Source organism: Bos grunniens, chromosome 6, assembly GCF_055505025.1.
Source record: "Bos grunniens cultivar Pamir isolate PY7600 chromosome 6, Bosgru_T2T1.0, whole genome shotgun sequence".
NCBI lineage: Eukaryota > Metazoa > Chordata > Mammalia > Artiodactyla > Bovidae > Bos > Bos grunniens.
This window is the reverse complement of record NC_141170.1, coordinates 82,927,136-82,953,688: the sequence shown is the minus strand read 5'-3', so window position 1 is coordinate 82,953,688 and position 26,553 is coordinate 82,927,136. Positions and strand designations below refer to the sequence as shown.

The 26,553-nt window shown below is 40.1% G+C and overlaps 1 protein-coding gene and 1 long non-coding RNA gene across 3 annotated transcripts in view; one reads left to right on the top strand and one right to left on the bottom strand.

Moving 5' to 3' along the window:
- LOC147370954 (uncharacterized) overlaps nucleotides 1-5,699 on the bottom strand; it is a 55,410-nt gene extending 49,711 nt beyond the window's left edge. The window contains exons 1-2 of the long non-coding RNA XR_015166237.1: nucleotides 5,555-5,699; nucleotides 1,292-1,370 (exon numbers count right to left, since the gene is read on the bottom strand). This is a non-coding gene — a long non-coding RNA (uncharacterized LOC147370954). The remainder of the gene's footprint in view (nucleotides 1-1,291; nucleotides 1,371-5,554) is intronic.
- GPRIN3 (GPRIN family member 3) overlaps nucleotides 1-26,185 on the top strand; it is a 77,356-nt gene extending 51,171 nt beyond the window's left edge. The window contains exons 2-3 of one of the 2 annotated variants that reach the window (XM_086407798.1): nucleotides 15,248-17,752; nucleotides 19,350-26,185. In XM_086407798.1, coding sequence (XP_086263924.1) covers nucleotides 15,363-17,705 — 2,343 coding nt within the window. In that variant the 5' untranslated portion in view covers nucleotides 15,248-15,362 and the 3' untranslated portion in view covers nucleotides 17,706-17,752; nucleotides 19,350-26,185. Of the gene's footprint in view, nucleotides 1-15,247 lie in introns of both variants that reach the window. The other variant, XM_086407797.1, reaches the window with a different exon arrangement.
- The last annotated feature ends 368 nt before the right edge of the window (nucleotides 26,186-26,553 follow it).

The window sequence follows — 26,553 nt, the reverse complement described above, 5'->3', positions numbered from 1 at the left end:
TATTTTTTCTGTATATGTGTTTTCTCTACATATTACATTAGATATAAATTTCTTATAGCCTATAGCATCACAGCTTACTGATATAATTGATCAAAACTAGAGAACATAAGAAATTATGAAATGATATGTATATTCTTATTATTTTCCTTCCAACATAAAACATTTCAATTTTCATCATTCACTAGCCATTTGACACAGGGCAGATGGAACCACTAGTTTGAGTTTTGTATCCTTTTTCTTATATAAACTCATAATGGACTCTTTGATACTTTTCTACTTCAGTTTTATTAGAGTAAAGCAAAGAATTTCTAATTAAGAATAAGAATACTAATACTAAATGTTGTTATTTTCCCCTTTTATAGCCATCTTACCCATTCCTAATTTGATCACTCCTTTTTTTTTTTTTTAGTGACCTACCTTTGTCAAGTCTTACCAAAGCATTCACCTTGGTTTCCAAGAAGCAAAAACACTTTTGTTATCAAGTTTTATCCTTTTTTATGCAATACAGTAGTCAAATGATGTGGTGGTGAAAACACAAGCAATTGACATGAGCAAGTTTAGGAAGAGCCACTGACTCTTGGTTTTGATACAATGTAAGTGATAGAAACAGAATTGGGCAGGACCACCAGAGAAGGGGCTACCTTCTGTGAAGGTTCCATGAGTCACGATTCTCACCAGTAAAGCCTACATTGAGAATGGAAAGCTCTTTAGCTGGATGGAGGTTATTTAGAGAGCTCCTGCTGTGTAACCCTCCAATGAATGTCATTGTTCACCAACACTTGCACGTTGTTTTGTTTGCTTCTTTAGGCTCACTTCTCAGAAGTAGAATTATACATAAGCTTAGTAGGACTTCAGAAGTAACAGAGAGTGGAAATCAGAGATTGGCAATTTAATAATGGGCTGGTCTGGAGGACCTCATTGGGAAGCCAATACCTGAGCAAAGGCATTCAGAAGCCCTGTGCTGTCCCTTCACCTGCTTTCACTCCCTTGCCCTCCTGTTCAGCTCCAGCTGCCACGCTGAGCTCTCACCCTTACCCGCAAGTTCCCACCTTTGTACTAGTTGTGCCCTCTGCCTGGAGCACAAAGGGTGAGGTAAGAAGTGCCATTGGTACAACAGTTAACTACAGGAGATGAGAGACAGGACAATCAGAAAAGGTCCCAGGGAGACATTATAATTCCAAAAAGCTATGCATATTTACCCTTCTTGCTGTCTTTAATATGCATACATCATGAATTCATTTTTACCTCATTTTGTGCTTTTGGAAGCAGTAGAGTGTGGGTTCAGACTCACCAGGATTAGAATTCCAACTATTCCACTTACTGAATTTGCAACTTTGGTGAGCTGGATTTCTCTGAGCCAGTTTTCTCATCTGTAAAATAAAGATAATAACCCTCTCTGAAGCTTGTTGAAAGAAGAGTAAGCAACATACAAGGTCTGACAGATGATGAGAGAGGATGTCACTATTAAAAGACAACCGGATCAGATAGTGATGGACATTTTTTAAACTGTGTTAAGGAGCATGTATCTTATTTTATAGGCAATGGAGAACCATTAAAATTGTTTTGAACAGAGAAGTGACATAGTGTATGTTTGTTTTAGGAAGATAACACGGGCAGCAAGTGGAGGGTACGTTTTCAGAATTGGCTAAATGAGACCAAGTAGTATGGTACTGCACTGTTGTGAGACATGATAAATTCAGTTAAGCCTGGTAGAGACACAAGAGGTGGATTTGATAACTGGCAATTAAAATATGTTTTCTAAACTGTATATCTTAATATTTAGTCAATTCTCAAAATATAAACAAAATAATTTTAATCATTCTCATTGATGTTTTGACCCAGTTTCCCAGAGTCTGGCTTTAGGCCATTCTTGGATTTATTGAGGACCAACTGCTCAAGCTACCAGGAATAGGAAAGGAGGGAGGGAAAAAAAGGAAATCAACTGATAAACAGGAGTCAGAGAGTCTGGGAAAAGAATCTTAAGTAAACTTTATTTTGTGGCCCAACAGACATCGCTTTAAAAAGCATTTCTCAGCTGTTGACTTTGAAAAATAATTATATCGCCTAGCTTGGAGCTTGTAGATAACCAAGATGGATACGGAAATTATGGCTTCTTTTTAACTGGTTGCATTCCAGACTGATCTCCTTACAGAACAAAGAGTAGATGGAAAGAGTGTGAAAGGATAGATCAGCACAAATCCATCAACACTGATAGAAAAGATTCAGGGTGCAGATTTTTCTCAGTTTTGCCTAGGAGGGGAGCACGAGCTTTTAAATTTTTAATTATTTTTTAATATGTGTACATTCATATAACTTAAAATTTTAAAAGTACCAAAGAATATGAATGAAGTCTTCCACCCATCGTATTCCCCTAGACACCCAGTTCCCCTCCTCTGAAAACAATTTCTTATTTATCCTTGCAGAAATATTTTATGTATACACAAGCAAAAGCTACTCATTTTTCCCTTTCTAATATAGTTAGTAGCATTGGAAACATACTGCTCTGTATCTTAGGGATTTTTTTTTTTTAACTATCATTATGTTTTTGTCTTACTTGTTGTTTTTCCTAACAATATGTTTTGGACTATTCCATATCATTGGAGAAGGCAATGGCACCCTACTCCAGTACTCTTGCCTGGAAAATCCCATGGACTGTGGAGCCTGGTAGGCTGCAGTCCATGGGGTCGATAAGAGTCGGACACGACTGAGCGACTTCACTTTCACTTTTCACTTTCATGCATTGGAGAAGGAAGTGGCAACCCACTCCAGTGTTCTTGCCTGGAGAATCCCAGAGACGGGGGAGCCTGGTGGGCTGCCATCTATGGGATCGCACAGAGTCAGACACAACTGAAGCGACTTAGCAGCAGCAGCATTCCATATCAATATATAAAAGTTTCCTCATTATTAAATCTGACTGCTTATATAGCAAAGAATCTGCCTGCAATGCAGGAGACCCCAATTCGATTCCTACGTTGGAAGATCCTCTGGAGAAGGGATAGGCTACCCACTCCAGTATTCTTGGGTTTCCCTTGTGGCTCAGCTAGTAAAGAATCCTTCCGCAGTGCGGGAGACCTCAGTTTGATCCCTGGGTTGGGAAGATTCTCTGGCGAAGGGAAAGGCTACCCACTCCAGTATTCTGGCCTGGAGAAATCCATGGACTATATAGTCCATGGGGTCACAAAGAGTCAGACACAACTGAGCAACTTTCACCTAGTTGAACTTAGATGGACATGCCATAAATTTTGTAACTAACCTGCTCCCTATTAATGGATATTTAGAGTACATGTATCAATTAGTACATGTATTTTACTCATAAGTACCTAAGGTGAAATTGTTGAGTCAAAGTGTATTTGACCTTGTATCTTTGATAAATAGTGCCAAAAATGTTGTATTAATTTGCATTCTCAAAAAAATTTGCATCTCACAGGTAGAATATGAAGAACACTATGTTTGACCTGAAAGCAGAAAACTGTATCATTAATTCATATGTACCTGGAGTAAATTCAAAGGCTGTCACATCTACTCATGGTATTCATTCTGAAGATGCTGCTTTCTATCCAAGTGGATACATTTGTCTCCTAGATCAGAGGTTCTCAACTGGGGACAGTTTTGCCTCCCAGGAGACATTTGGCAATGTCTGGAGACATTTTTTATTATCACTAAAAGGAGGTGGAGGTGCCATTAGGGTACAGGCACAGGACCGTCATTCCTCTGTCCCTCCCCACAAAGGGTTATCTGGTCCAAAACATCAGTAGTGCAAAGTAAGAACACCTACCATAGATCAATGTCTACATCCTCCCGATCGTATTAAATATATCTTACAAAACTGCAGCTCCTCGACTCTGTAACCAAATGAAATAATGAGACCTCTGTGCTTTCACAGTACATTTGCTTTTGTTTTTTCCCCAACATTTATGTTGTATTGAAATTAACGATTTACAGGAACTGTGAGCTCCTCAAAAAAGATCAATGTATCTTATTTATATCTGAATATCCAGCATCAAGAAGGTACTCAGCTTATTAAATGAGTGAATGGATATAGAAATACTTTCTAGTTGTCTCATTGTGACTTAAAGTGTGACTTATTTTATATATTTATTTTTTTACTCTTACTTGCTCACTTTCTCTTACTTTCAGTTTTCTTCAGACTTACACAAGTAATTTTTTCTAGCAGACAGAGGAATTGTACCAGGAAGTGTCAGCTGAAGAAGTATGGGCCCCTCCCCTGACTTAAACTTCTATAAACTCTGGTTTATTACTATATCATTAATCACTTAATCATAGACTAGCTTGCTCATTTATAGCTCTGGATTGAATTTGTCTTGTCTCCTCAAATGGACTGAAATCTTCTGAAGGGCAAAATCAAAAATTTTAAGGACCTCAGTGAGGCCTAACTTAGGACTTTACAGACTATAATGCAGGAGAGTGACAGGTTGGTTCATCTTTTTGGCTAATCACAACTCAGACTTCACCCAAAGCAGATTCTGAACTCAACAAGGAAACTGCTGCTGCTGCTACTGCTAAGTCGCTTCAGTCATGTCTGACTCTGTTCCACCCCAGAGATGGCATCCCACCAGGCTTCCCCGTCCCTGGGATTCTCCAGGCAAGAACACTGGAGTAGGTTGCCATTTCCTTCTCCAATGCATGAAAGTGAAAGTGAAGTTGCTCAGTCGTGTCCGACTCCTAGAGACTCCATAGACTGCAGCCTACCAGGCTCCTCTGTCCATGGGATTTGCCAGGCAAGAGTACTGGAGTGGGTTGCCATTGCCTTCTCCCAACAAGGAAACTACTCCTTCTCAAAAGCAGAACACCCATGGGAATTCTCTTGAAGTCCTGTGGTTAGGGCTCTGTGCTTCCACTGAAGGGGGCACAGGTTCCGTCCCTGGTTAGGGAACTAAGACCTTGCAGTGCAGTGCAGCCAAAAATAAATAAAGACTAACCATTTGAAGAAAAAAAAAAAGAGCAGAGTATCCCAGACTGTCCCAGACATGCAGGTCAACAGCAGAAGGTCTGTGCTGCGAGGGATCCATCAGCTTCCTCACTTGGCTTTCTCCCTCCTCCCCACCTTGTTCTCTAAGAGAGGATGAAACAAGAGGAAAGGGAGCAGGGCATGACCTTTGAAAGAATGACATGGCCATAGAGACATGACAAAGACAGGTTAGAACCAGCTAGGTCCAAGATTCAACTTGCAGTAAACCTTGAGTTTCATGACAGGCTCATTGTAATATATTAGCATGTAAATGCCATACCCACCAGCACCATGACAGTTCTGAGGCGGAAGAGAAAAGGCCAAGAAGTGGGCGGTGGCCCAGTTCCTAGAAATCCCTGCCCCTTCCCCAAAATAATTAGTACAGTCCTCCCACTTCTTAGCCTAGGAAATTACTCAGCCCATAAAAACTAACCACGCTATATTTTTAATTTCTCTCTTTCTCTGTCTCTCTCTGTCCTTCTCTTGCACTCTCGCACACTCTCGCATTCTCTCTCCTTCTGAAGTGGGCCTTCTGAGGCCCACACTCCGCATGTGTGTGGGCGGATAAATAAATCCACTTCGTACCTATAAGTTCCTCTCGGAATTCTTTCCCAGGTAAGCAGGAACCTCAAATCCACTGGCCTTAAGAAGAGCCCTGACTGACAGTTGGGGAAGAGCTCTCTTTTCACATGTGTGTCTGGTCACCACAAATCCTGCCATCAGACACTTCATTGTCCGATTCAAGGCCCCAGTGTGACTTGAACTAAATGGCCAAAATCACTAGTAAGCTTTCCTACCACTGGCTGCTAGCTGCGGTCTCCGCCCAGCAGCCCCCTCCAGGGCTGCCACACGTGGGGAGGCACGTGGCCAGAAGGGAAGTGGGTGGAGCCAGAGGCCAGGTTTTAATGAGACGCACCAGTGTGGGTGGGGGAAGGGTGGCAACAGGCCTGCAAGGTCAAACGAAGCGAAGACGAGAATCCTGGTTTGTAACTCTCCCTGGCGCTAATGGATCTTGGAGAAAACTGGGCTGAGGGCAGCTTTGATCCTGTCTATCACAGCAGTTTAAAATGCAAATACAAAAAAAATATGCAAATATTGACTGCTGGGTTTATTTCAACCGCTTGTTGTTTATCTACCTTTAGCCCTGAGATCCTGTTGCCTTCTTTCCAATTAAGACAAGCTTGCAGCTGAAGATCTTCAAAGCTGAGTTGTGGGAGAAAACATTCAGATTCAAATATCTAGAAAGCAAAAGCCGAGTAAATGATACGAGACAGCTTGATTAGGAAAAGGTTAAAAAAAAAAGGCAAAACAAATGTTTAGTCACTCTTCCCTGGAATAGTTCAAGTTTAAATATTTTTAAGACGGTTTTGAAACAGCAACTTTGATATTTGATACCTTAGATACTTAAGTATCTTGGATATTTATAGAAATGATCTTAGGTAACTTTAGATAGTTATCTTCACAGGTAGGACAGTGGACCTACTGAGGGGTTAATTTTTGAAGGTTACTAAAGCTTGAGTCTTGACTTTGCTGAGAAAAAACCCGAAAAGGTCACATTTCCTACTATGATCTAAAAAGAATAGAGCTCACTGTTGTGTTTATTTTTAAGTTAGCTAAAACTTTCCTCTTCAAATGATGGTGTTTGGTCAGGGATTTGGGAGAACATATTGTAAACTTATTTAAGTATTGGGACGTTTAAGTTGGCTTTCTAGAAATAGATTGCATGGTTTCTACCTTCTTAGGTAAATGACTCCAAAATAATATTTTTAAATGATAATAATTTCTGATTGTGTATCTGTTATTTTCCAAGAACCAGCAGAGTGTTTAACTTATTTAAGCTCTATAACAACCCTGGGGCAGGTAAATGCCATTTTGTAACATTCTTCCAAGGCTTCAGACAAAAGGATATTCATGTGCAGTCTTAGAAAGTTTTCCAGACATGAATTTCCTAAAATTATGTACATACATATATGTGTGTATACACATATGTTTTTCTAGAAAGAGTACATAGTTTTCATCAGCTTCTGAGAAAACTCTGTGACCCTTAATGCATTCAAATTGGATAAATCATTATGAAGAGCAGGAATTTCTGTGTTGCCTCGTCTACCTCTATTAGCCTGAGCTAGTAAATGGTTTCAAGGCTATGTTTTCTGAGTTTTCTCTTGTTTCTTTCATTGTCGGGCTACGCTTCTTTCTTGCCCAGGTCATTGAGCTTGCCTCTAGAAGAAATGCCCATCTCTCTCCTGTGTAAAATTGGTTAACAACTTGGACTCTGGAGCCATATGGTCTGGATTTAAATCTGTTCTCTCTTACTGCTTGCTTGCATGACCTTGCCTCAGCTTTCAGTTCTGCAACATGGAACTCAGAGTAGGACCATCCACCTGGAGTTGTTCTGAGTCAAATAAATTCACATACAGAACAATGTTTGGAATATAGAGAACAGTAAGGGAATGCTTGCTGTACTGTGTGCTTCTAATCAGTTGTGAACTTAGAAGTCATCTTTTCAAATCATATTTGACAAAAAGGAAGGATATATTTGTGGTCTTCATGCTTTTCAAAGCTCATTTTTACACCTTTGTTTTTGTCCAGCGCTGCTTACCATGGAATTCAATGAGCTCACAAGCCATGCATTTGTTTTTCTGAAAAACTGTGGAACAAAAGAAAAGCTGAATGGGGAAGGGATGCAGCCTGTTTCTCATGTGCCTTTATTAAAATGACCATTATAACCCAAAGTCTGGGACACAAAAGTCTTGGCGCACAGCAGAGACTGCCTGTCTCTTGAGCCTTCTGATTGACTTTAGATGCAGTTCGAAGGGAAGAACCAGTTTTTCAGCTGATATCTTTGAAGAGTGCATTTGAGGCAGCTATTAGTGTGAGGGTATGATTTTTTAAAGAAAGAAGCAGCAACTGCTTTTCCTAGCCTGTGGGTGTTTTCCTGGGACTGAATCACCTCCCGCTAAAGCTGTGCACTGGCAGGATCTGCTGGGTTCAGAATGCAAATGATCTAGGCAAAGGTTCCAAGTAAAGGGAGCAAATCAAATCGGATTGAATAGGAAACCAGATGATATTTTTTCTTTATCCTTATTTTGAGGATTAACAGTCTCTTATCTCTCACCCCACTGTTCTCCAAGGGTCTTTGTGAACATCCAAATGATGGCTGCAGTCAGATGAGTGTAAGCAGGGACACCGGGGTCCCTGTAACGCTTTCCTAATGTCACTAAAGAGATCTGATGACATCCTGGAGCCCTTGTTCTAGCAGCGCAGACGTCGTTAAGTAGGCAAAGGTCATTGCTACCACAGGATTGTCACCATGATCTGCAGCATATTGGCATCTTGCTGGCCCAGGACTGCCAAGCCTCTCCCCATTCTTTGTTTGCATCTGCAGCAGCAGCAGCAATGCTCTTCCCGCCAGAGCAGCTTTGGAGCAAGTCACAAAGGGCTGCAATTCCCTGCTGCCCGTCTTATTAAGCGTGGGTGTCTGTTATGAAAATAGGCAGCGCGGCTGAGTAGTGGAACCCACTATTTTCAGAATGAGCAGTGGCGGTGTCAGCTTTCAACAAGTCGAGCTTTTCATAACGTGACCAGTGATGAATGCCATTGTAGTCGGTGTTAGTACCGTCTAAGCTGCTGCTAAGTTGCAAACCACTTACAGAAAGAAACTTCCCTCTCCTCTGAAGATACTTTTCTTTCCCCTCTTTTTTTACATTTTCTTTCCAGAGTTAGAGATAATAAGGAGGCAGCATAGAAGGGGCCCAGGCATTACCATTCATAAGAATTCAGTTATAACAAGAATTAGATTGGCCTCGAGTCAGTCTCTGGGCCTCAGTTACCTTCCCTGTAAAAAGTCAGTAGTGTTTACCCTGCAGGCTTGCTGCATTGCTGGAACAAGGCTTAAGCCTTTGTTCACAATTTTAAAGGCAAAAGCCAAAGGGACCTGCTGTCAAAAGGTCAGTTCTCCAACAGACTTAAAAACAAACTGACTTAATGATACCATCAGCTTCTGTGGAATTCATGCCCAATTCAGAAAGAAGTCATAATGCCCCAGAGAGTCTTGTAAGAAAATTCTTATTTGCTGCTGCTAATGAGATGAGATGATAAGGACTCTTTCCTTTACTCACCTCAAGTTGGGCTCCTGTGAGCCCATTTCTTAATTAGATCTCAGTCTTGGTCGTTCTCAATTTGTTGTTGTTCAGTTGCTAAGTCGTGTCTGACTCTTTGTGGACCCTATGAACTGCAGCACGCCAGGCTTCCCTGTCCTTCACTATCTCCCGGAAGTTCACTCAGACTCAGGTGCATTGAGTCGGTGATGCCATCCAACCATCTCATCCTCTGTCACCCCCTTCTCCTCCTACACTCAGTCTTTCCCAGCATCAGGGTCTTTTCCAGTGAGTCATCTCTGTGCATCAGGTGGGCTAAGTATTGGAGCTTAGCTCCAGCATCAGTCCTTCCAATGAATATTCAGAGTTGATTTCCTTTAGGATTGACTGGTTTGATTTCCTTGCTATCCAAGGGACACTCAAGAGTCTGCCAGCACTACAGTTCAAAAGTATCAATTCTTCGGCACTCAGCTTTCTTTCAGTTCAGTTCAGTCGCTCAGTCGTGTCTGACTCTTTGCGACCTCATGGACTGCAGCACACCAGGCCTCCCTGTCCATCACCAACTCCTGGAGCTTACTCAAACTCATGTCCATTGAGTCAGTGATGCCATCCAACCGTCTCATCCTCTGTCGTCCCCTTCTCCTCCTGCCTTCAATCTTTCCCAGCATCGGGGTCTTTTCAAATGAGTCAGCTCTTCGCATCAGGTGGCCAAAGTATTGGAGTTTCAGCTTCAACATCGGCCCTTCCAATGAACACTCAGGACTGATCAGCTTTCTTTATGGTCTATCTTTCACATCCATACATGACTACTGGAAAAACCACAGCTTTGACTATATGGACCTTTGTCAGCAAAGTGATGTCTCTGCTTTTTTATATGCTAAGTCTGTCATAGCTTTTCTTCCAAGGAGCAAGTGTCTTTTAATTTCATGACTGCAGTTACTGTCCACATTGATTTTGGAGCCCAAGAAAATAAAGTCTGTCACTGTTTCCGTTGTTTCCCCACCTATTTTCCATGAAGTAATGGGACCAGATGCCATGATCTTAGTTTTTTGAATGCTGAATTTTAAGATTGTTGCCTTCAGCAACAGTCCCCCTACCCTTGATGTCTCTTCTTAATCATTTTTCATACACTGACCTGCCCCCACCCCACCCCCATTCACATACAAACCTACTCCTTGGTCATAAATCCCTACACATTTTTGTGTATTTGGAGTTGAACACAGTCTTTCTTTCCTCCTGCCATGGGCTTTACCCCTAATGCAATAGCCTAAATGAAGTCTTTCTTATCATTTTAACAAGTGTCAGAATAAATTTCTCTTTAACACAGACCAAAGTTTGCACTCGTACTTCGTCGTGTCCATTGTGTCCAACTCTATGTGACCCAATGGACTGTAGCCCACCAGGCTCCTCTTTCTATGGGATTCTCCGGGCAAGAATATTGGAGTGGGTTGTCATGCCCTCCTCCAGGGCATCTTCCCGAACCCGTGTCTCTTATGTCTCCTGCATTGGCAGACGGGTTCCTAACCACTAGTGCCACCTGGGAAGCCCCAGATCAAAGTATAAATATGAGGTTTTTTAAAGAGGCTAACACTTCTTTGGTGCTTAACATGAGCCAAGACATAACTTGTTTTAAGAGCTAAGTCTATTCCTCACAAGAGCTCAGTGAGGCTGTATTATTATTATTAGCCTCAATTTATGGATTACACTGGGGCCCTGAGATGTTAAATTACTTGCCCAAGCACACAAAGCTAGAGCTATGTGGTGGAACTGATATGTGGTGGAACCCGGGGGCCTGGCCCCAGGGTTCATGTTCTTAAACACAATGCCCGCCTGTCCTCAGAAGACTGAAAATTAGGTTGGGAAGTCTACTGTGTCAGTGCTCTTAAAACAAAGCTCTCAAACTTACCCGTCCATAGGAGCCAGGGTAAATTATGCAAAGGAGTGAAGCAGGCTAGGTGAGGAAGGGTTGTGTGGAGTCTGAAATGCCCCTGCCCTCTAGAAAGACTGACCTTCACATCGCCACCTTGTTTTGTCTTCTGAGGTGGGCGGGAGGGCGGGGGAAGGCAGAGAAAGAGAAGAGAGAAATATGGATTTTTATGAATGATATCTTCAATAGACAAAGAGAAGAGAAAAAGGGAAAGGAGAGAGAGGGGAAGAGAAAGGAAATGGAAGGGAAAGTTGTGCAAGAAACACACAGACAGACCTGCAGAAGGAATTTATTCAGTCTGTGGGCCACCTCATTTAATAACCTCAATTTTAAAGGTTATTAAATCTTATCACAATGTGATCCTACTGATTTTAAAGACTTACTCCTCACTCTAAACCACCAAGTCATTACATTTTTTAAATAACCTATCTGTGTAACCTATTAGAGACTGTGCTGCTGCTACTGCTAAGTCGCTTCAGTCGTGTCCGACCCTGTACGACCCCATTGACGGCAGCCCACCAGGCTCCCCCATCCCTGGGATTCTCCAGGCAAGAACACTGGAGTGGGTTGCCATTTCCTTCTCCAATGCATGAAAGTGAAAAGTGAAAATGAAGTCGCTCAGTCGTGTCCGACTGTTAGCGACCTCATGGACTACAGCCCACCAGGCTCCTCCGTCCATGGGATTTTCCAGGCAAGAGTACTAGAGTGGGGTGCCATTGCCTTCTTCGATTAGAGACTGTAGATTTCTGCTACTTAGTTGGAGAGGAAAGGAGCAAAAGGAGGAGAATTGTTTCTTGAGGTTAAGCAGTCTGTCCAGGGCTCATGGAGATGCAGTGACAATTACAATAGCAAATATGTTTCAAGTAGTGTTGATTTCCTATCTACTCATGAATCAAGAGATTTCAAATTACGTGTGTTAACCAAGCAATCTGGGCTTTTCTTCTTGAATTGATGGATAATTTAACTGCTACTAACAAAGCAAACAAAAAGAAAATGTTCTTTTAAATGAAAACTAGTATAATCAGCTCTCTGTGGGAAATGGGGATCAACTCGGTGACTTATGAGATTTCAGTGAAGTCCCTCATCTTTTCTAAGTCTTCCAGCCTTCAGTTGCTGGACTCTGAGGTGTTCATATTTTACAGTCCTCTCTGGCAAGCCAGGCTTCTTGGCTCTAGCCATATAACAAGGAGATGTCCCCCAACCAGATGTTCTGACCTTCCAGCTTTTTATAGGAGGTGGCCAATGGACTTGTTTTTAATTATTTAAAGTCTCATAAATAAGATACAACTATTTTATTTCCAAAAAACAGCACTCTTTTAAATAGTGTTTTCATTACTATTTCATGTCATGGCTTAAATTTGCTTATTATTTTGAAATTTGGCAGGGCTTAATAATGGCCATTTTGGAGGGAAATGGGATCAATTAACACCTTTTTGTGCACAAGGTTCTGCACTGTGTCCTGAGGAGTGAACAGAAAAGAATCAATAAGATTGTCCCCTTCCCTCCTGGGACTTGAAGGACTTCTGGAGAAATGAGACATTTATACAAGCAACAACAGTACAAAAACAGTACATGAAAAGCACAATACAAAGAACACAGATGGCCATAGCTGTAGAATTTTGAAAAGAGAGAGAGATTTTATGACTTAAAAGGCCTTAGGAGCCTTCAGAAAGGATGGGGTTTAAGTGGGGTTTTGAAGAACAAGTCTGCTTTTTGAAGATGAGGTCAGATAGTAGTACTAAAGGTATAATAAAGACAGATGCCAAAGAGGCAGAGGGAAAATAAGCTTGGGGCACAACAAGTGACTGCAACAGAAAATTCTAGAAAGGAAGAAATGGAACATAAACCTGGGGAAGTGATTTGAATGAGCAGAAAGCAGTCAAGACCAAGGAAGGGAAAATCTTTAACCCATCAATATGAATAATGAAGTTAGAAGAAGAGCTGTTTGGGAAAGAAGATAAATTGGATTTATTGTTAAATGCCATATGATTGAGCAATCAAATACCATTAAACCAAAACACAAAAGTATTTATTTTCAAAATCTGGGCCCAACCAGATTGACCTTTGCCTTACTTTGACCCTAAAGCTGGAGTTATGATTGTGATGTTTGATTTATTATCTATCACATGCAAAAAGTAGGATCTTTGAAATTTGGAGCTGGAAGAGCCCTTAGAAATCATATAATTCATTTTGCCAATGAGTTAATTTGGGGTGCAGAAAGATTAAGTGATTCCCATGAGGTCATAGAACCTGTGAGTGATAGAAGTAATATCAAAACAGTCATCTGCTAATTTCTGAACCATTGCTGTGTCTTCATCACATAGTCTGGTTATTCTTTCTAAAAAAATGTTTATGCATGAACACACATGAATAAATTTTCATATATACTTTTAAAGACTCAGATATACTTGTTAACATCCAAAATTTTCCCACTTTTGGATACCTACATCTCTTTTTCCCTATTTCTAAGTCAGAAAACTCCATTTGCCACCTAATATGTCTCATTATGTATATTTTTGGGACTTATATAACTACACACAAACACACACATAACACATATGTATGTAGAGTTTTTGGTCATTGTTTTACAGAAATGAAAACATATATTCTTTTATGTACCTTGCTTTTCTCATTCAACCATACCTTGGTGAAATTTCTCCCAAGTGAAAAGTTATAACCTCATTAGCTATTTATTTTAATGGTTGTAAAATGCTCTACTGTAGAGCTATATCATGATTTATTCTGCCTCTCCGCCTTTTAAGGAAACCAGTTTGAGTTTTTTGCCTCTACAAATAGTTCTCCAATAGACATGTGTGCACGTGTTAGTCACTCAGTGGTGTCTAACTCTGTGATCTCATGGGTTGTAGCCCACCAGTCTCCTCTCTCCACAGAATTTTACAGGGAAGAATACTAGAGTGGGTTGCCATTTCCTTGTCCAGGGGATCTTCCCAACCCAGAGATTGAACCCAGGTCTCCTCCACTGCAGGTGGATTCTTTACCATCTGAGCTACCAGGGAAAGCATTTTTAATAAACATACTTGTATATTTATCTACATATGCTGGTATTTTATTTCTATTGATAGGATCACTGAGTGAAGGACATGTGTATTTTTAGTTTTAAAAGCTAAACTACTTCCCTAAGAAAGCTGCAACAATACACATTTGCACGTACAATTAATAGAAATACTTCCTTTCACAAGGTCTTCCCAGGCCATGGTGTTACAACATTTTTTAAAAGTTTTTGCAAGTGCAGTTGGTATAGAGTAAAATCTCATTGTTTCTTTATTTGCATTTCTTTGATCACAAATGAATTTGATCATCTTTTCATCAAGTTGTTGGCTATTGGATTTCCTACCTTATAAACTGTGCTTCCATATCCATTTTTCCAATGGATTAATTTGTCTCCTTATAAGTTTTTAAGAACTTCTACTATATTTCAGATATTTTTGCCTGTCCTCTAGGGTTGAAAACACTTTTTTAAACCTGTTGTACCTGTTTGTGTCATCTTTTGCCATGCACAAGTTTTGTCATTTTTTTTAGTCATCTGTGCTGATGTTTTCTCTCATAATTCTGGGTATATTTTCTGCCTTGCCAAAGAAACCTATCTACCATGCTCCTAGATATATTTATGAGCTTATATTTTCTTAACAGAGTTTTTTATTTAAATATTTATATTTTAACCTTTAATCTCTCTAAGTCTATCTAAGATTTATTTTTGGTATAAGAGAGAGTTTTCTTTTATTTAAGATGACTAATGAGTTTGCCAGCCCCTTATATTAAATAATCCATCCTTTTGTCACTAGATTGAAATGCCTCTTTTGTCATATATTAAATCCTCATTTTATATCTGGATCTATTTCAAGATAATCTAGTCTACATATCTGTTTGGGTATTTCTTATTTTAATACTTATTCATTTGATTATAGTTGCTTTATAGGATTTTCTGATATCTGGTAAATCAGATTACACAAATGACTTGAAGTTGTTAGTAAGTGCATATGTAAGTATTAATATGTTAAAAGCCTATTTTCTAGACAGCAATGGGATGAAGCAGAAACTAACATATCAAGATAATACTTGTATAATTAAAATAATTTTTCCATAATCTTTCTTCCCAAGATCTGCATTTATATCAACAGTTGTGGAAAGAAAAGATTTCATGTGCTTGTGAGATCCTATACAAGTGACAAATTGGTATAGTTTCAACCCTCAGATACTGTACTATATTAATGGTACTGTTTCCTTGATTCACAGATTGGTCCTTCAGAGGAATCACCCCTGATTGCATCTTCACTTTGAGCTTCGGCTGCTTCCCTAAAGGAGTGCTGTCCAGGTGCAAGCTCCAAGGTTTTTCCCGGAGAGAGATTCCATGGGGACTGTACCTGACCCTCTGAGATCAGCCAAAACATCCCTGATTGCAGCTTCTGGAGAAGAAGAGGGCCTGGGAGAGGTGCAGGTTGCCTCGCCCCAGCCTCGACCAGAAGTCCTGAGTGAGAACACCAATGGCCTTTCCAGCACTCCTGCAGAGCCAGACCTCAGCCCCAGAACAGCTGCCAAGGCCCTGATGCAGGCCAGTGAGCATGTGCCCACGCAGGCAGCCATGTCCTCTCCTGACATTGTCAGTGAGGTGGGGAAGGCATCTCCCACACTCAACTCTCCTGGCAATACTCAGCTGTCAGGGGGCAGAGAGCCCACAGTACCAGCCCTGTGTTCTGCAGCAGGCAAGGATCTAATACCTGCAACATTTACAATGCCAGCCAATCAGCACATCCACCCAGTTGTCCCAGGCAACCAGCCCCATGCCAGCCCCCAGTCAGGGCCTGAAGATACCCTGGTGAAATCACAGAGAACTGCAGATGGAGGGCAACCTGAGAAGTCAAGTTGTCCGGTGGTGGTCATCTGTGGCAAAGATCAAATGCCCTGTGATTTTCTTTCTCAAGAAACAATGCAGGGAATAGTGCAAACTGAAGATACAGCAGCCAGGTCGTTCAGTCCTACTTCCGCTACTGTAGGTGGACCCGAAGCAGAAAGGCAGCAAGCTGTTTGCACTTCCCAGACAAGGTCCTGTGGCTCTCCAACAGGAGAAGATGGATGTTCGGGGAACAAACCACCCTCTGCCGCCACCTCAGACACCCAGGCCATGACTTCGGTGATTCCTCAACCATCCCACCTCCCTAGCAACGGATCCACGTTTCCTCCAGATCCAGAGAAGGTGCCGCTGGCAGCACAGCCTCAAGTGTCAAGGTTTAAAGAAGCAAGTACGATGACCAGCCAAGCTGAAAATGAGATCAAGAAAACCCCGCCCAGGGCTCAGCAAGATGCCGAGGTGCAGGCAGTGGCGAGTGTCCAGAGCAGATCGGCGTCCACCAGCCCCAGCATCCTCGCTGCATTCTTAAAGGAAACCCCTGCTCCAGAGCGGTTCGAACAAGAACAGCTGCGTGTCATTTGCCACGGCAGCGCGAACCACACGTTGGAGCTGTCTGAGAACACCCTAGACCCCAGGGAGGCGGGTCAGTGCCGTGACCTTATGCCAGCGGTGCACATCCAGACAGCTACAGCTGTTTCTGCAGCTTTCCAAGGAGAAAATAAGTCAGGGAGCCTACCGGGGGAGGTCCTTAAAACCTCAGCCATCAACGTGTCATCCAGTGATGCTCAGGAGACGTGTAAACAAGACGGGAAATCAGCGGGAATGACCCTAGCAGGGCAAGAGCTTACCTTTAGACAGCTTTCGGGTACTACTTCTACCTCCCTGAAAGCTAGCCCCAGTGACCAGACTTCTCTTAGCGCAGGACGTCAAGTTGAAACAGGTCACGGATTAGGGAAATGTGAAACGAAGCCATCTGAGTTTGCAGTGGCAACCACCAGTGGCCACAAACCAGACCCCGACTGCAAACTCTCCGACTACTGTGGCCCTGCCAGCAGAGCCGACCAGTCCAGGAGCTTGGATCTCACTAATCAAGGGGATGCAAGAGAGAAGAAGCTTGCGTCTCCTCAGATAATGAAAGAACAAGAATCTCCTGGCATCGATATCCTGGAGGTGAGGGCAAGGGCAGAGGCCAAAAGCCTACTGCTCAATCCTAAATCTCAAGAAAGTGGAGGCGTGGCATCAGGTGCCAGCCCTACACCCTCCCCAGTTAGAAGGAGCCAGGAGGGCACTGGGGAAGAAAACAGACAGACCAAGACAGCTGCCAGCCTAAGCCTGCCGTCGGATGCCATTGGGGACTCTAGTCCTGGCTCTGGCAAAAGGACCCCTTCTCGCTCCGTCAAAGCCAGCCCCCGCCGGGCCAGCCGAGTCAGCGAGTTCCTCAAGGAGCAGAAGTTAAACGTGACAGCTGCTGCCGCCCAGGTGGGACTCACTCCAGGAGAGAAGAAGAAGCAGCTGAGTGCCGACTCCAAGCTCCAGTTGAAACAGTCCAAGCGTGTCCGGGACGTGGTGTGGGACGAGCAGGGCATGACCTGGGAGGTGTATGGCGCTTCCCTGGACCCGGAGTCCCTGGGCATCGCCATACAGAACCATTTACAAAGACAGATCAGAGAACACGAGAAGTTAATCAAAGCTCAAAGCGGCCAGAGCCGGAGGTCCATCTCCTCAGATACTTCTTCTAATAAAAAGCTCAAAGGCAGGCAGCACAGCGTTTTCCAGTCCATGCTGCAGAACTTTCGACGCCCCACCTGCTGCATTCGTCCTGCTCCTTCTTCTGTGTTAGATTGAAAAGGAACATGTCCAGAAGCCCTTGGATACTGCTACAAGCTTCAGAGGTGTCCATCTGTCTATGTCAGAGCTTACTTAATTTTCTTTCTGAGGGACCAGGAAGAGAAAGCATTAACTCACAGAAATTGCTACTAAGAATTGCTGGGTCCTTTGCTTGGGGCTCCATAAATAAAAAATATTGTTTCAATTTGAAAGGAAGTGAAGAAGTAAGCTTCACTGAAGGTTTACAACCTTAATTAAGAGGAAATAACACTGTTTTTTTTTAATATGATGTTTTTAGAATAACATGCTCATTACACATGTGTCATTTTATATTACTGCCTCAATTTATCACACTATGGTATTTCCATTAAAACCCCTGCTTTATATTAAAAGTAGCAAAGACACTGTTAGCAAATACAGTTATACTTTGTAGTCCAATGCAATAAGAATGCTGATACCACACAAAATTTAAGTAGGTGATGAGAAATATCATGGAAAAAAAATGGAAACAAATTTGACTCATTCCTCAGCTAGAGGATATAAATAAAGTACTTACATGCATAAAATGCCAAATATGAAATAATATTTGTAAACATCTGCATATAATCCTTTTTATAAACCTTGTTATACCTGTTAATAAACATAAGAAAGTTATATTAGGAAAAAAGTTAGCAAACCATTTGAATACTGCCCACATAAAACATGAATTTATGTATATACATTTTCCTACACTAAGGGCAAGGGTCATCTCTGTGATTGTGCTTAGATTAAATTCATATTTCCTTGCCCAAGAGGAAATACATGTGACTGAATTCTTGAAGAGAATTATCATATTATTGATAATACTGAGTTTTATGTTGTTCAGCTGTCTCCAATAACATTCTGCTGAGAATGTTAAGGTTCTGGTAAGGAATTATAAATAACCAATTACCCAACACTCCTTTTCTTATGTTGAAAAAAGGAAAGTCTCCTGAGTAACAAAAACAACAGGTTTAATTGTGGCTCCTGTAAACAGGATGCAGTTTGTATTTTTGTTTTGATTTGGTTCGGTAGCTTCTAATAGAAAATGTAGTCAAATAGAAATGAGCTCCCTTGCTGCTTTTGTATGCAGACTAATATCATCTAATTGCTTAAGACTAATCTGTGGTAAAAAAGGTAATCTCTTCAAGCCTATTAATTTTAAGAGAAATACCATCATATCTCATCCTTCCAACCCATTAAAAGAAGCTGCCTTTACTAAAACATCATTTACTAAAACAGCTTTAGTAAAGCTGCCTTTACTAAAACTAAGCTTTGGGTGAGCTTAGTCCTTGAGAATATAGGCACCTGTTTGAGCTGAGCCCTCACCTGTCTCCATAATGGAAGCGTGTCCTTGGGGCCCATGAGTGTTGTGCAGGGCACTGGCTGGGTGACCAACAGGGCTTGAGTGGGGCTCGTGGGGAAGAGAGGAGTGAGCCCTGGAGGTTGTTGGTTTCCACCTTGCATTTAGAGAATCACTGTTAGTGATGAAGGGGCGTTGGCTGCTTTCTCTAAACTCACTGCCCTGATGAGCCAGGAAAGAATTGTCCAGCTGTATACTATCTCTCCAGAGATTCATAAATGCCATTTGTGTAGTCAATGCAAAGTTTCTATTTTTTTTTTAATTTGGATTCTCTTTTGCAGATTCTGAACATATTGCAGGAGGATATCATACCTCAACTTTAACACCACAAGCTACATCAGACATAAATTAGTCAATAGTCATCAATTTCTTTCAAAGTAATTGGACTGTCTATGAAGCGTACATAAGCAGACCACAGAGCCATTCTCAGAGTCAGAGCCAGAGAATGGCAATTACAGGTGTTAGAATTGAAACTTACAATGAATTTTTAAATAAAGCACATGTTTGTTTCTTACCAGTTGGCCTCTACTAAGAAGACTATCTAAGTAGAAATTACCATCAAATTAGCAGCCAAAATTATTAATAATGAATTGCGTCTAAAACTCTCTCTTTGGGACTTAAATACCCATTGGCTGCAGTGTTCATGTCACTTCTGTAGGAGATGCCTTTGCCAGAGTTTAACCTCCCTCCTGTCTCACTCACTGGCTGTCTCCCTCCCACGTGCTGTGTACACATAGAGAACACCCTCTGTACACAGTGGCAGCTGTCAACAGTACCCGCTCCAGATGGGTGGGCCCAGGTCACCCTCTGCTCTGAACTGTCTAGAACAGGCTGTCCCTGCATTAAAATGGGAAAAAAGGAAGAATTTAGCATCTGGTAATAATATTAGTTTTCATGAGGTTGGAGTAACCATGTGATTTATAAATAGTGAAAGGAAACAGAGGCCAAAGAGAGTTGTAGACATTGTTGTTGTCACACATTAGAAGCAAATTAATAAAATTCAATCAATTAAAACTTAAAGTGTGCTAGAGTCACTTTGGTTTTTCTGGGGACTGAAACTAACCTTTACTTCTTAATCTTCAATTTTTTACTTTCAATCTTTACCACACTCTAAAGATTGTCACAAAATGTTACAAAAGCTTTCTTCTCACTTACTGAATCTTACAGAAGGAAAAGACCTGAAAAAAATTGTCACAGACATAGCTCATCAAATAGATAAATAAGACAGGAGCCTATTCAAAACAGTGGTGTTTCTGCATTATGATCCCCCAAAGATTCTCAGGATAAAACCTTGTTTTGAAAACGCTCTTTCACTTGGATCTATGACACATACACATTCAGGACATCATTTGTGATTCCTTAGGTTCACTCAGCAAATGAAGTTGCAAAACAATTTTCATGGCAGACTCTTTGAACTTGCTCTGCTTATTCGTTACCTGCATGACACACACAGTGTTGAAAGCTGTTTTTGTCCTTATTTCTTTTAGTTATCTTTTGGTCCTTTTAAATGTATTTTAGTTGTTGAAATAAATGGAGGGAATACTTTATTAAGTAGATCAGTATAAGATATTTTTTAAACCAGCAGGAAAAAAGGGATGACTTAGGCCATCCATATGTTTAACATGGGAAGATGTATACCCAGTGAAAATTTTTCATTTAAATACCGATTTTTCTATTTTATGACTACAAGAAAAATGTGACCATTTCAACTGTCATGTATCTACTTATCTTCAGTGTTTTTCTAATTATGTCTTTCTGGAGTATTACCCTTGATGCCACAGACCAACTACTTTACATACACTGAAATCCTAATTAAGCTTTGTGTTTTGGATCCATGGCACGTGTTAAATGTTTTGTTAGGCCAAAGTGGACCAGAAACCTTTTTTGTTTGCATCCAAAATGAAATATTTATAAAAAAATATTACTGTGTTTTCCTACCTTGACAAGTCAGCTCTATTGAATATAATTTGATTTCTGATGATCTTTAATCTTTAGAATGGTCGAATATTTATTATTTTGGATATCAGTGTTCTCCATGTTATAGGTTAAATATCATAACTGGAATAAATTGGACTGAATATGCATGTGTACCATATACCCTAGAGGTTGAATTTTGGAACCAAGTTCTTAACAAGAGCTTGTCATCTTAAGAAAGCAGAAAAGGAAAACTGCTTTGGGTTGTATCTAAGAGTATTAAGGTTTTTATTGTTCTAGCTTATTCTGATAGTCTTCCTCTCATCTCTGGGATTTCCTATCATTTGGGAAATATCTGTATATACCACATGAAGACTAGGATATGATGTGACTTTAAGATTTGTTTACAGAGGACCTATATGAATAGGCTGTTAATGTAAATTGTTTGGCCTCTGTTGTATCCTCTTTGTTACTGTTTTGCTTCCAAAATGTGAGAAACTGTCTTTTCTTCCTCCTACATATTGTGCAAGTGTTTAACAATTTGTCCATTTCTAGTACCGCATAATTTACCACAGCCCTTGTCTACTTTTTAAGAATCAGTATAAAGGAAAACAATACATTAGGATAAGGTTTGCATATATATATGTGTGTGTGTGTTTACTGAATATCACAAATGTCACTTGTAGCCTTGTGTAGGCCTCTACGTGTCTGATTTACTAATCATCTCCAATGCTGCCATGGAGATGACGCTGTTTACTCTCTCCAGCTTTGTCCTAAGCGGTATTTGAAAAACAGAGCCTATGAACTTCCCTTTGTGATAATAATGCAGTGAACTCAGCAGTATCTTGGATAAATAAACTGACCATCTTGTCTCTATCCCTGTTCTGTCTACACAGTGAACCAGAAGTCTCGCCCTCCTCTGCCTCAGTGCTTGCTGTTTTATATTCCCATCTGAGCATTTTCTTTTCTGTTAGCAATGTTCTTGGTTCCATGTGTGGCCCTTTGGGTTGAATCTCCAAAGGTGGGTCAGCTGCTGCCACCTGGCAAATAACAGGTAACGTGCCAGATCTCCTGTCCAACTTTGAAACTTTATCCTTCTTAATGAAATTCTGCAGCCAGCTGAGTAATTTATAAATGTCATTGTGTAGACACATAGGCTGAAGGATATCTACAAAGTTTTAGACATTTTTTTGCAAAAGGGGAAAAATTAGTCTTGGAAAGACTGAAACATATTTCCATGACCTTTACCCTACTGTTGGAAAAAAATGAATTCTCCTTGGCTACAGAAATAAACTTGATTTGCAATGACCAAGGACATAAATGAAGATGGATTGAAGTGGAAAAATTCTGTCTCACAAATCAGTGACATCTACCAGAGTTCATTACAGCTACTTTTAACTGTGAACATTCACCAGCTAAACTACTCACTTGCCACAACCAAATAACCTCTCTCAAAGCAAATCCAGTACATTGGTATATATGTGTAGATAGGAACAAACAAAACAAAAAAACCCTGAAAAATTACTGTTGGCTGTTAGGTGAATCAAGGTGATAATCAAAAGGACATTTGAATAACGGCAAGCCTTGGTGAAATGACTGTGAGGGCCAGAATGGTGCAACAAGGTGTTATTCCCAAGTTTGGTGTGTTTTTCTAAGACCCAGATATCTCAGCTACTCATCCTGAGAATAAAGACTGTTGATAATGAAATTAAAGTCAAGCAATAATGTGCCAAAAAGAGGCAGTTATATCACCAAGTGCATCTATTATGGGCACACCATTATATATTTATGGTTTGCTCCATGAAGACTGACCATAACCCATGGGATAAAAGTAGCAAAGGCATAATTTCTGCTTTCTTGCTGGAAAAACTTACGTAAGAGCTCCATAGAGAGGTACAACACTAGTGAACATTAGATCTGATGGTTAACAGCTCTGTTTTAACATTAGTCAAGACCAAAGGAATCACCAAGAGTCTTGCTAGCTTAAAATTCAAGACAGCTTCATCCAGAAACACGGTTGAAATGGAAGGTTAAATGTATAGTAATTACTCTCCCTGGATACTAGCCTATAAGAAAGCAATTCAGTTAACTCTGCCTGGAAGATTACCAGATTTAGCTATGAAATAAATGGGTTCTCAAATGAGGACTAGCTAAAACGTGAATATGATGTTGTAGATGGGCGTTTCTAAATACTAATTCTTCACCAAGTATTCTTTTGGGTTCAAGCTCGAAATCAACTGGCTGGAGTAAAGATCACGTGTTTCCGACTCAAGCGACTTAGCAGCAGCAGCATTTTACACTTTAGAAAAAGGTACTGATGATCAACCAGCATGATGATAGTTGTGATGACAAATACCCTAATGATTTAAGTGTGTTAAAGAGAATTGAGTGGGGAAGAAACACTAACTTCTTTCTCGATCTTTTAAGATATGGGAGGCCATCCGTTTATTTTGGAGTGAAAAGGATAGCTTGCTTTTTGACCTTGCTGCTAGCATTACTCTTTGTTCCTTTAAAAATTAAATTATTTTTAAGCAAAACTTTTGAGAAGTTAAACATTTTTTTATGGTTCATATTGTTTTTGTGTTATGTATAGAGCAAACTATGAAATGAGCAGAAGGGGCTTACCCATTTAGACTTCGTAGCATTTATTTAACCACATCTTTGAATAAATTATTTTGTAAAATGTTTTCCATCATTTCTGATGTTGGTAACTTGGAAGATTACAGTATTATTCTCACACTCCCCATTCCCTAAAGGGTTGGAGAGACTAAGTCTTGTTTTTAAGGGCATCTGGAAATACCTTTCCCAGGTATTTGAGAAAGGTCTTCAGGGCCTGTAAACCCAAGAAGGAAATATACTAAGAATTACTAAACTTCTAAATGTATTTATCTCTGCTGTACTAACATGTAAACACTATATTGTGCATTACCCTGTAGCTGGTTGTGGTACATCAGTACATTTTGTAAGTATGTACAGTCTGTGAGCAGTTGGTTTTCTATTTTTATGTGTAGGAAAAAAAAAACAAAACAAAACAAAAAAAAACGCTGCATCCCATTTTAAGGCCAAGTTCTGTCATCAGGTAGGCACATGGCCGAAAGTGAATAAAACCAACAGAAGTGTGCATGTGTGTTAAGTGACAGAATTTGTCCTTTCGTTTTTGAAGGTCAGAAAGGGCTGTTGTTTTCTTCTTTTAATCATCTCCCAGAGTAGATAACATAATTATCACAAAGGCTGAATGCAGTCATCAGTAGATTGGCCTGTTACCAAATATGCCAGGGCTAATTCCCCATGCCATTAGTCACAGGTAAGGTCAGTTCTTTGACCACTGGGTTGATTTACATTCCTCACACATCTTCTCTGTGTTGTGTGATTAGGATGTACATACTATGGGTGTGATTGTGTACATACCTTGTATGAATTATCTAAATTCTCAAAGCAGTGGAAAGTAGGAAGAAGAAACAGTTGTTCAAAAGCCTCAAAAAGGCTAATCAATGTGAATTTTCGTTTTCTACACATAAAAATGTATACGTAACATAACTGTAAATAGATTACCCACATATATATGCACACGTAAAGGCATTTTATTCATACTGGTACATTTAAATCGATCACAAATTAAAACAACTAATTGAAAATTGCATCTTTTCATGACTGTTTGGTTTCACGCAGATTGATACCAGATTATATGCTCCTCATTTAACGGTGTTACTCCCTCGTAGCACATTTCCTAAGCGCCAAGAAAGCCCAGCCCCACCGAGTCACGAAAATCTAGGTGATATTACTTGAGACACAGACAGGTACTTGAGCAGCTGCAAAGGTTTAGTGCTGTTCTTTAAGTACCTAATGTTTTATCTGGAAATGACAAACACCGGGGGAAACCAGTTGTGCTTCATAGACTCCTTTTGTGCGTTCGGTGGCGCGTTTATGTGCACAGGCTCAGAAAAGCTCTGTATTGTAGAGCTGTATCTCTAGATTTCAAAAGGGTATATAATCACTCAAGGTGAAACATGATTGCAGGCATTCTTCTCTTGAGATTGGCAAAACAATGTTTAGCAACACCAAAGACAAGTCAAAGAGTAAAGATTTTATTTTTAGAAGTTAGAAATGACACTGGTAGAATAACAGGATGTTAGCAATTGGGATTTCCTTAAAATGGACTCAAATAAATGACTGTTATTGACAGTTGGTGACACTGTGTGGATTAGATAACAAGATTAGAGTCATTAGCCAGCACATGTCAGTACTGGACAGTAGTCAATTTATCACAGTTCCAGTCAGTGAATCGATGTTGTTTTAGTTTCTCTCATTTCTTCAAAAGGAAGTACTCTGTTAGACATCGAAAAGTCTAATCTGGTCCTTAAAACCTAATATGAGTTGATCCTGATATTTTGACACTAATAATTATATTGGCTGGATATTAGGTTGAAGTTATGAAAAGAAATACCAGAATTGCCATCAACAGAAACTTCTGTATGGCAAAGTACAAATATAACCACTTCTCAATAGAAAGTCAATTATACCATTTCATAGGTACTCATATTTTAAAGACTGAATGTGCCATCTTTATATCTTAGATTAAAAAAGGTTAAACACCATAAAAATACTATAATTACAACTACACCTAGCTGTGTTTTTTAACTACCAAAAATGGATGTTAGAAAAGCATACATGAAATCTTCATGTCAATATTTACTGTTGCTTAAAAGATAAATTTAAATTTATGTAATTATTTTGGAAGTCATGTATTAATTTAAGTGCCAACCAGAAAAATTATAGACATCAATATAAGAATCATTTATGTGTGTACTCAGTGGATAAAGACCAAAAGTGTAGTATGATGTTAAATCACTGAAGAAACAGTAATAAAGTGAAATTCCATTTATGAATCTAAAGTTATGTCTTTTCATGATGCCTATAGACAAAGGTCATTAAATTGCTTACTTAAGAAAGTTCCCATCCTCTGTAAATTGACCTATCAATAAAATTTCATTACCTAGGAGAAAAGATGGAATATTATGATTTACATGAGGATAGATCAAGATTTTGAAATTACCTACACATCCACCCTCATTTTGGATTTGAGTTTTGAATGGATGAATGAATGAAATTCAACTGATGACTTAGTTTTATCCTTAAAAAATGTCAAATATGATTTTGTTGCTTTTTTTCACTTTCCATAATAAACGTAATATAGATTAAGAGATACAGTCTTTGTTTTTTGTTATTATTGTTTCTGCCATTGCTGGCAAAGTTGTTCCTTAGCCCTAGGATGTTTAGAATCAACTGATTTTCAGTATGACACAATTCTGCAGTGAAGCTGAAAGTATTTACACTGAAAGTATCAATTCCATTCATTAAAATAGAATTCCCATGCCTGCAGCTCATCTGAGACAGTGGTTTTTCCTGCTCAGCACAGCACAGTGGTATGTGTATACGTGTCCATGTGGCTGTCCATGTATGAACTTTTGCTCAGTGAGAGGTGATGAGAGGTTGATGTACATGGAAATATAGGAAGAGGTAGGGTGCAGGGTATATCTACTCTTATGGAAGCATAGAAACCTATATTCAAGC